The 11231-nt window shown below is 37.5% G+C and overlaps 1 protein-coding gene across 2 annotated transcripts; it reads left to right on the top strand.

The window, feature by feature from the left end:
- Positions 1-3313: 3313 nt before the first annotated feature.
- hmgn1a (high mobility group nucleosome binding domain 1a) lies at positions 3314-7470 on the top strand. Of its 2 annotated transcripts, none has more exons than XM_067594319.1 (6): positions 3314-3518; positions 4614-4643; positions 5748-5777; positions 5889-5927; positions 6176-6298; positions 6473-7470. In XM_067594319.1, exons 1-6 carry the CDS (start codon positions 3504-3506, stop codon positions 6542-6544), a joined length of 309 nt encoding a protein of 102 aa, XP_067450420.1. In that variant the 5' UTR covers positions 3314-3503; the 3' UTR covers positions 6545-7470. The 2 variants fall into 2 exon arrangements, with proteins under 2 accessions (XP_067450420.1, XP_067450419.1); XM_067594318.1 differs by lacking the exon at positions 3314-3518 and adding an exon at positions 3828-3932.
- The last annotated feature ends 3761 nt before the right edge of the window (positions 7471-11231 follow it).

The following is an 11231-nucleotide window of genomic DNA, read 5'->3' as shown; positions in this document are numbered from 1 at the left end:
CTGAGTATTGCGACAGTAGTAATAAGGCATTTTTGTGGTTCTTGAGATGGCTTAAACACCCCCTCCACACGTGTTTTAACACCCAGTTTTGAATAATATTTGTCAGATGTTTTTTCCACAAAAAAATCACCTCATTAAATATTTTCATGATAAAAGTTTAACGACATTGACGCAATATGTCTCCTATTTCACTGAAAAGTCCATTCTCAGTGTATGTGAGCTGGAGGCTTAAAGTTTAGTCTTTATTGTCCCAAAGGGAGATTTGTTTTCACAGCCTGTAGCATATATATTCCACACAGGAACATACAGATATACAATACATGAAATATTGTCACATCTATAAATAAACATTTATGCCAAAGTTCAGTGGTGGAAAGTAACTAAGTACATTTACTCAAGTACTGTACTTAAGTACAATTTTGAGGTACATGTACTTTACTTGAGTATTTCCATTAGATGCTACTTTACACTTCCACTCCACCACATTTCAGAGGGAAATATTGTACTTTCTACTCCACTACATTTATTTGACAGCTTTAGTTACTATTCAGATGAAGATTTGACACAATGGATAATATAACAAGCTTTTACAATACAACACATTGTTAAAGATGAAACCAGTGGTTTCTAACCTTTTTGGCTTTTGACATCGTACAAAAAGCAGTGTGTAGTCGGTGTCACATTTCAGATGTCTATGAGTTGTTAACAGCTCCACCAAATAGTGATTTTTCCTTCTAAACTTCTCACATGGTTTAATTTCAATAAATGTTCAAATGATCCATTTGGGAACCACTGGACTAAACTAGCTAACTGTTTATAAAGTAGTTGAAATTAGCTCCACCTCCAGCAGCTACAACAGTAACATGCTGCTTACACACTGATGCTTCAGTATTAATAATCTAATGATGTCATATATAATAATATATCAGTCAGAGGGACCAAAATACTACTTTTACTGCAATACTTTAACTACATCAAGCTGATAATATTTATGTACTTTTACTTGTAATGGAGTATTTTTACATTGCTGTATTGGTACCTTTACTTAAGTAAAGGATCTAATTACCACTGCACAAGTCTGTATCCCAGCCAATAGGCTACTAATATACACGTGTATGCACTCATACAGATTAGTTGGTATTTATACAACACTGGTGTTGCAAGTTTATTTGTGCAAGTTGTATACTGGACCATTATTGGCTCCTTACTAGTTGTGATGTCACAAATCTCGTAGCTCATAGATATATGCTGTAAACTCTAATTTAAGGTGAGCACAGAGAAACTTTCCACTTTCAGCAGATAAGTGTGAAAGCAGCCTTATAGTGTTAAACACATACTGTACATGGCACTGTGAATGTCAAACCGTGTGAAGTAACAATTAAGCAAAACACATTTTGTTCAGAGAGTCCAAGAGACTTTAGATTTCTGAATGAGAGGCAGCAGACGAGGTGGGGGTTTACAGAATTTGTGTTTGTGTTTCCAACCTTTGAGTGATTCATTTTTGGTGATTCACAAGGTCAGGTTTCGCCATCACTACTTGAGTGTCTTGAGTTTAGTATAAGCTTTCTTTGTTTAACTTACATGTACTCTCCATGCTTTCCCAGTAGTTGAAGGGGATGGCAGCTAAATACTTCCAGATTTTATGCTCTGGTGGACATTGTCAGTGATGTCATCGGTTTTACCAAGTAGAGTTGGGGGATTGTGATTGTGTTTAACGTGATGTTGATTAGAACTTATTTGATTATAGAGTTTGCTTGCAAAATGGTGGGGAATGTTTGTACTGTGGATGTTAATTGATAAAAGTAACATTTTGCCATTTACTTGTTTTAGGTGAGAGACTAAGACACACCCGATTAAATGTGATTCTGTCTAAACTGATAATTCAGTAAATTGAATGGACTATTTAAGGGAGTTATGCTCCGTCAGTCAGGGTAGAAGTCATAAATGTGTGCCTGTGATGTTGCTTTGAATTAGCTGATGTGCTTTTCCTCAGTGCAGCCAAGTTTGCAATTTTGTTTTGATCTGGTTGAACGGTGTGAGTAAACCATTAGATGCGGGCTCTATCTTCTCTGCACTTCCAGTAGATGTAGATAACTACTGTCAGTTTGACACAGATTTTCAGAGCCACCTTCCGTTAGATTTTGGTAACCACTTGACGGTTGTCCTTGCTGTTCTCTTCCTTCAGGCTTCATAACCTGAGTGACGACCTCCAGCTGTATGTTTAAATATAAGCAACCATTGTCTTCAGGTTCTTGTTCTCAGCATTACGCTTCTCAACTGTCTCTTCTAGACAGGAAACTTTGTTTCTCTGGTTGGTGACATTAAAAACAAGCTCGTTTACTATACAGCAGAAAGGGAGGACATTGCTTCGGGGAGGGGAAGGGGGGACAATGTCCCTTTTTTTCAAAGTCTGAGACTTTTTCAAATAAAGCCTTCAAAGTTTCACCATGTTCAATAGAGAGCCCCTGAATGGCCCCCATTGGTGCATTGGTGTCATTGTTCTTCTTCAGTGGAGGAAGTTCTCTGGAGTTTCAGGGTGAGGCTGAGCAAGGATGTTTTGGCAGATTAATCTATTCTAATGTAATCTGATCTAATCCGATATAATCTAGTGTCCAGAAAGCTAAGTGTAACCATGAAGGTCAAAAGATCCCAAGGTGATGTCTTCAAAGGTCTTGTTCTATCTAACTAGGAGTCTAAAACCAAAACCAGTTGTTGCAGCTGTAGAGCTGCTTGACTACACGGTGTAGTTATATAATAATTAGGCCAATCAGGTTATACTGGTAATAGTTAAAGGAATACAAGGTTTATTTATATAAACACATCCTCTTCACAACAACTCATGCAGCCCAATATGTTTATTAAACATCTTATAAGAGCTGTGGTACATATGATTTGAAAAGAAGAAGTGTGAGTACTTTTTCAGGGTGTTTGTAGGTTTTATGATTATATGACTTTTTTTTAATGACTTTGATAAGAGGTCGAACAACAACAGATCTCACAGTGGGGAAACACAAGCATTTAAAACGTGTCCTGCTTCTTGAATATATTGTTTATACACCCTTACATGTAAATGATCATCATCATGCATGTTTTCACACAGTTTTTCTCACACACCCTGAGAACAGCCCGTGATTAAAAAGTGAGAGTCGGCTGGCTGGGCTGATTGGCACATGATCCTGTCCACACAGGTAAGTTGCTATGGTTCAAAAATGTGCTGCCTCGACCTCGAAGCCAATCACTGGAAGCAAGGGGCGGGGAATGACTCTTCCTGGTAGGTTGGTAGGATAAGGGATGAAATATACTGAGAGGGGGATCCAATCCGGTTTGAGCTAGTTCTGGTACTGGTCGGACGTCGTTTACATTAAGTTACAGACTGTTCTGGAGGTGTACTGACTGTGAGGTGTGGGGTTGACTCACGTTTCATTTACTTTCCTAAACTGTGAAAGGCTTCCTTGTTCTTTTTTTTTTTTTTTTTTTACCTCTACCGCACAACCTAAGCTACAATGGGAAGGAAGAAAGTAAGTGAAAATATGTGGACTGTGTGGAATTTCAATGCATACTGAATAATTATTAACCTTTGTTAAATGCATAGGCTGTATTTCTGTTTTGCTGCAATGTATCTTTTCACTGTGCATGTGCTGTAATGTAATGTTCCATATAGTGGCTACAATGTGTGTCCATGTGCATGTTGAAGTCCACCTTCACTGCTCAGCTCTGCCCTGTTGATACAGGGAAGTGGCGCCTTTTTACTTAGTACAGAGCAACGTGCTTTTTTTATCGAGCACGTTTGCGGGTTGCATGGCCTCCTTTAATGCGACCACTCTTGTAGTTCGCTTGCTAAAATGTATATTCGTCTGTGTTTTAATAATAACAACCAGTCTTCAGTGTGTATCGAGATCAAACAAAGGGGTGTAACCGCCGTCGATGTACAGGTTGCCATTTCAAGGAAATTTCTTGCGTAATTGCCTCAAGATATTTAAACGTATGGTCGGTTGCACTCGGCACTATTCAGGCAGCTGTTTGCACTCAAGAAATGTCGAGTTGTTAAATGCTTACTTGCAACACACACCGTAGAGATTTTGACCCCTGTTGTGCGCGCACCGCAAAGCTGGTGCGCGTCACCGTTGAGGTGCACAGTCTTTTCTTTAAGAGCGTCATGGCAGCTGATGTATAATGGAAAAGACAGCGACACGTCTGCTCCTTTTTTAACTGAAGCCTGTGTGCTCATGTCGGGGAGGGATGTTCAGTAAAGTTGGGAACATGAGGCAGATTCACGGTGTGGTTGGTATGGAAGCGCATGTGGAGGTGGAGCGACCACACTTCCCTCTTCTTAAAGTATCTACAGCACCAGTCTTATTTAACAAAAACATTTCTGTCCCATGAATAATGCTTGCTTAGTGGAAATGCAGTTAAACTGGAGAAACCTTTTTTTTGTGAATTTAGAAACGTGTCAGACTCCCCTCCCCACTTAAAGATTGCATAATGTCTTTGTGATTTAAGGGAGGGAGAGGTGCCCATCCCCCCTTTGCATTACACACCCACTTCAGCTCACTCATGAATGGTTGTTGTTCCTTTCTTATTTCTTTCTTTCTCCCTCTCTCTGTCTCTCACAGTCTAGCAGTGATGCAGATGCAAGCGCAGAGGTTGGTATTAAGGCTTTCAATCCGTTACTCTGTTTATTTTGTGATGTACAATTTCACCAACTGACACCTAAATGAACATTTTGTTCTACTTTGTGTGAAGACAAAGAGAAGGTCTCGGTTGATAGAGGACGGCTCTTTACTTGGTTCAGCACCGCCCAATTTTACACTGCTAGGAAGAGACCAAGGTTCCAAGGATGACAGTGACACTCAGTTGGTGTTTTACTGCACAATTTATGGTCAAAACCTGGTCAGTCTGCTTGGGTTTGAGGAGCTGTGCAGCCTCTAGGGGGCACTGCTCAATATGCAGCCCAAACTGGCCTCTGTTTACTATGTGCACTCTGTTTACCTCCTGCTCCTTTAAAGAGTTTCCGAACTGTAACCCCTAAAAAAAAAAAAAACTCACAATACAACAATAAATGTTGGAACCATAGCATGAACACTACAAAAACAAAATCCCCTGATTTTCATAATTAATTGTTTGGACTATAAAATGGTGAAAAAATTTCAATCAAAGTCTGAGGTGACATCCTCAAATCTCTTCTTTTGTCCCAACCAACAGTCAGCACTCCAAAGATATTCAGTTTACAATTGAAGGCTAAAGAAACCAGTAAATATTAATTTGTATTAAATTACATTAATTTGAGCGTCTGGAACCAGAGAATTTTGACACTTTAAAAATGATTAATCGATTAATTAGTTGATTAATCGACTAATTGCTGCAGCTCTAGTTCCATTCAGTCTTGGTTTCATCAATGTTATGTTGTCACCTCTGTCATTTCATTTCATTAGTTTGTTCATTTGTCTATAATTAATGAATCTCAGCTGATGTCCAAGTATTTAAATGGTCACTCTCATAAGGAAAAAGCTTTTGACCAACCCTTAGTTGGGTTCAGTTGTATGTGTAATTTAGAAGTTGGTGCATTTGAAGATGTTGTAAGGATTGTTTAGTAGACTTTTTAAACTTTTGTCATAGCATCGCCCCAGAAGTTCATCATAAAATGTTGAAAATGTATTTTGTGGATCTTTTGTGAACTTAGAGATTCTATATAATGTGTATCAATACTGGTTTACATAACTAAATTGTCATCTTATGTTCTTTTTCAGCCAAGGAGAAAGTCTCTAAGGTTGTCAGACGTAAGTTTTACCAAGACCAGCAATGACATTTTAATAAAATCAAGATTTTACTGTGCATATTCTGTGTAATGTGACACACATTTTTATGGGGGTTTTTTGTGTGTGTTACAGAAAGAGACGCAGCCAAAACCACAGCCAGAGAAGACAAAGGTAAAAGGAGAAATCTTGCTTCTATTCAAAAATAACTTCTTTACTCTATTTGTATCTGTATTTGACAGTACATTACGAGCTTGGCTTGGTTTCAGGGGTCAAAGTTCTTAGGCACCATGCCTGATTTCAGGCATAGAGCAGTTTTAAATCCATATAATACTTAATACAATACATTTCCCCCTGGACAACTTTTCAGGCTCACAAATCTTGTCTTGCTTTAATCTTTGCGGTTTGTTTTGACACATTAGGCACCTCCCAAGAGCAAAAAGGCGAAAGAGCCAGTAAAGGCCAAGCCAGAGGAGAAGAAAGAAGAACCTGAGGTTGAGAAAGAAGAGGTCCCCGCAGAAAATGGGGAGGCCAAAGCTGAGGAGGTATCACAAGTTCGCATCTTTGACTCTTGACACATAAAATTTAGTTGGTTCCATTCTAGCCAGGGACCTTTGCTGCATGGCAAAAAATAATTAAAAACAAATGTATACTTTGTTTGCGCTGCAACTATGTTCAAAGAGAACAAAATGATCGAGCATGCTTTCTCCATCCTCCAGCCGGCTGCTGCAGCAGAGGAAGCTGAAGAAAAGGAGGACAAACCTGAAGAGGAGGAGAAAGCAGCGGAGTAGTAGTCACACCCTTTAAACTCACATGCCAATGCTCCCTGTACCTCCTTTCTTGTACAATGCAGAGATTATTTTTATCTACTATTTTCTTAAGAGAGCAATGTTTTTAGGGATGTGAATGCAGAAATGCATTTTAAAAAATACTACAAATGTCATTCAATTTCATGGCTTCTGTGAAGGGAAAGTTTTGGTCATTGTGTTGGGCTTTTTTTCCCCCATTGTACTTGTTTTTTTTTTTGTTTTGTTTTTGTTTTGTTTTTATTGCCTCTTTGGCTTCTTATTTTGCTTTTAGATTGTAGTTTTCTGCGTGACATGCAGTCATGCCTATATCAGGAATTTGACGTTCAACTCTGGGAGAGTTTACCTGAGACATCTGGAGGGATTTTGTAACCTGTACTGTTTTGAAATGTAATACATCATAATATTTCTGTGTTTGATAGGGAATTGGATGATTGAAAGTTTGAGAGTTGTGTTCTATGCTCAGTAACTTGTTCACAATATCTACTTTAATCATATTCATCAGTACTGGAATTGTTTGGGTTGACCATTTTCTTTTGTTATTTGCAGCATTATAAGAACATTTGTATAGCTGCTGTAAAACTAATATGTCCTTTTAAATCATGATGTTGCATTTTCTATGTGCAGTCAGTGATGGTACATTTGAGGACGGTTAATGTTCTCAGCTATGCTCGAAACAAAATGCATTACAGTCGTAATTATACTTGTCATGGCTTATGCTTTCAAGACAACTGTACTTTCACGTAAGTCAACAAAATGTGTATGCCACAAATTTGTGGATATATCCATGGTGGTTTTGGGACGCATCTACCAATGTACAGTTTCATCTTTTGAAAAAAAAACAAAAAAAAAACCTTTTTTCTTTGATATGAATGGTATAGAATACCAATTAAAGTGGGTATTTCTCTTAAGTGTTTAATTGTCTTTCATCAGTTTTGTGATAAGCGCACAGTGATGAGTGAGTTAAATTCCCTGAGGTTCCCATTTGTTACATTAATTGAATCATTGCTATTTTTAACCATGTTGGTATAAACTAAAGCTAAAGATGTCAATAATATACTGTATGTTGCACTTGGATTTTAAAACCATTTTCCAGTTGACTTGATAAAACTGGTGGCGATAACTCCATATTATGTTGATCGATTTAAGAAATCTTGGGGATACGTAAGCCTGAAAGAGGCGAAATTACTTGTTAAAGGACTAGTGAGTAATTAGATCATAAAAATTTGAGATATTCACATGAATATAGTTTTATTGGTAGTTCTAGTTATATGTGCCTTTCAGGGCTCTGGGGCCTGGATAAGTTGCCTGCTTTTTCCAGTTGATAATTCAGTCTTGATCAAAAAATATTACAAATTTAGATTCAGTTCCTGTAACAGACAGGTTCCAATTATGCACATTGTCTTGGTAGTTGAGCTATACACTTTTATTTACTCTGAAATCAAGATCTTTGACTTGTCCTTCAGAAATCTGGAAGTAAGTGTTAAATGTTGAGACTCAAACAAAATATGATCTGTTGAACATATTAAGGCTCAGTCATCCTTATTGTGAAATCCTATAATGCATTAATATAGTAAACAAGGTTACTGTTGGCCATGAACAATATCCTAACCTAGTGGTTCCCAATCTCGTAGGTCTCCAAACTGACATTTATTGCTTCATCTGTCAGTTATTTTCTCAATTAATTGATTAGTTGCTTGATTAATAAAATGTTAGAAAATAATGAAAAAAGCCCAAGATGCAACCTTTTCTTGTCCCGACCAAAAGTCCACAATCCAAATATATGCAGTTTACTGTCATAGAGGACTAAAGAAACCAGAAAATATTCACATTTAAGAAGCTGGAACCAGAGAATTTTAAAAAATGACTCAAAGCGTTTAATTGATGATCAAAATAGTTGACGATTAATTTTCTGTCCATCGACAAATTGTTGCAGCTCTACAATCTTTTTTCCTTCTCAGATTATTTCACTCAAAGGGTTTTTAGAGGCCAGAACTAAATTCAAGGTTCACTTACTAGCTATTTCCAGAGGTTTTGACTGGATCTAACAGCCTTCTTCAGTGACTGAACATTAAGTTTAGAATATTTTGTGACAGATATATGTTTCCAAGGCAAAAAATGAACCGCCATGCTATTAAAGTTAGTTCTTCCCTATCATCTATAGCCAATAAAAGATGGAGACACCTGCCAGCATCAGTCTCAACCTGTATATCAGTCATCAAAATTAACATCTTACCCCGCATTAATATTCTCAGCTCAGTGATCCCACTAGCACCTCCAGCAGGATACTGGCGAAAACTGGGCTCCTTACCACGATGCTATGTTTGGAATGGTAAATGACCCAATATGAAGTGGTTAGTCGTCCACTTCAAAAAGTCAGATGGGGATGGGCACGTCCAAATTTTAAACTGTATCACTAGGCATTTGCATTAAGAAATCTTGGCTATTGGATGGAGGAGGATAAAGTTTTGTCTTGAGCCAATAGCACCAATAAGATTAAATGATTTTCCTCTTGTAGGCATGTCTACCAAAAAATGTGCTTTATGTTATGGTCCAATTTAAAAGTATATGGTGCAAATCATCTCCGATATGGAAAAGTAGTCTGCTTCTATCTGGGGGGAAACCATTCGCCAACAAAGCTTGGGAGGATAAGGGTATTAAAACTCTTCAAGATATTAATGGGCCAAGAACTAGTCTCTCAATATAACACTGATACGATAACACTCTCTTTTCTTCTGCTTCAGAGTAAGGTCAGCCTGTAAAGCCTACGGGGTTCCCTGGGGGTCAGATTTAAAAGACCATCCTATTTTAAGTTGGGTACAGAGTGCAGATAGTGTCATATATCTATAATAAACTAAACTCCCAGAAACATATACCTACATCAGCAATGAAAACTTGGAATAGGGATCTATCTGAATTGGGACAAGATTTTGATTGGGATGCAATTTGTGATGTTACTGGTGCTTTGAAAAACCAAAATCATCAGTGTATACATTTGAAATTTTGTCATGGAGCATATCTAACACTGAGAATTAGACATCAAAAGGGACTGGTACCTGACCCATACTGGTACCTGACTGGTATCAGAACTGGAACCTGACTGGTACTGGAACTGTTGGCTCTTTTATACATGTTGTACAGTATGAGAGTGTCCAAGGGTTTTTGGATTTTGGGGGAAGGTTAGTAGCACCCTTACAGATCTAACAGGGGCACAATTATCAATGGACCCTGCTGTACATCTTCTAAATGATGATTCCCACCTTTCACTTATAGAAAAAATATGCAAAGTGTGGCTGACAGGCCTGACTGCAGCTACAAAGATTGCAGTCCTGCATTGGAAACCCCTTAATGACATTTCAAGTGCTCACTGGCTTCAGAGTTTTTGGACATTTCTTACCTGGAGCAATGATCAGCAAGAGTCAGTGATGCACAACCAAACACAATTTTAATTTATTTAACATAAAGGATCTTCTAACTAAATAAGGATGCTGTGTCTGTGTAGGTACTGGTACCCTGTTGGTTGGTGGAGGGGGGAGGGGTGGAGAGAGGGGTAGGGGGATAAATTATCAAAATGTATTTGGCAACCTGTTGTACTGTTTGTTATTTGCTGGTATTGCAATAAAAAATGAATGACAAAAAACAGTTAAACACTGAAGGATTCCACAATAGGAATAGCATTTATTACCATTTGATATTCATTATAAGTGACTGGAAAGCTTTTAGATCTGAGAAATTCCTAATAACTGACAATTTGAGCTTCATCATTTTGTAAGTCTGCAAGAAAAATGGTATTCCTGTCAATCCAATGTTGCAAATATAGTGATTTATTCTCTCTGGTTATGTACTCATTGTTGCATATTGTGGGGAGAGAAATTGTGGACAAAGTATCATTTTGCCGCCTGCTGATGAAATTTAGACAAGTTTGTGTTCATTTTGTTTCATCATAATTACATAGTAATATAAATTGTCTGCCTCATATATTTCTAAAAATATTCTGCAGTATGAAATACCAAAAGGAGTCTGGAGCTTTCAAATATTCTTTATCCATTTAGTTCACATCCATAAAGTCAAGTATCTCCATGGCACCTTTACCTCTTGGGCCTGCTGCTAAAATCTCCTTTTTTGTTGTTTTGTTGTTGGATAAAAAGAGAGAGGGTAAGGTAAACAAATCTAGAGATACCATCTGCTTTACTCAAAATAACTCTGCCTAACAAGTACAAGTCTCATTGAAGCCACATAGTGAATATATTTATTGTATTTTGGTCTTAAAATTATTTTCCTGTTGTTAGAAATATGGATTCCAACGTATTTAATACTTTTCTAAACTGAAATGAATATCACACATTAAAGTTTCCTCAGTGTCATAAAGACTTAACATTTCACATTTCGATAGTGAGTTTTAAGCCTGATGCCAGAGAGAAGGAATGTATCACATTGATCGCTTTCAGAATTTGATGTTTGTTCTTTAAAAATAAGACTGTATCATCAGCTAACTAAGTTATTCTGATTTCTCTCTCTCCAAAATCCTTAAACCTTGAAAATGGTGGCAATGTAAACTAATATGGAAAGCAATTAGACAACTATAAGAAAGAGGAACGGAGCACTGGGGCAACCTTGGTGGACTGATCTGCAAACTGAAAATCTTTTAGTGGTATTTGGAAACAGCATGACA

Source organism: Thunnus thynnus, chromosome 7 (assembly GCF_963924715.1).
Source record: "Thunnus thynnus chromosome 7, fThuThy2.1, whole genome shotgun sequence".
In the NCBI taxonomy this organism is placed as follows: domain Eukaryota; kingdom Metazoa; phylum Chordata; class Actinopteri; order Scombriformes; family Scombridae; genus Thunnus; species Thunnus thynnus.
This window is presented reverse-complemented; position numbering and strand designations above follow the sequence as displayed.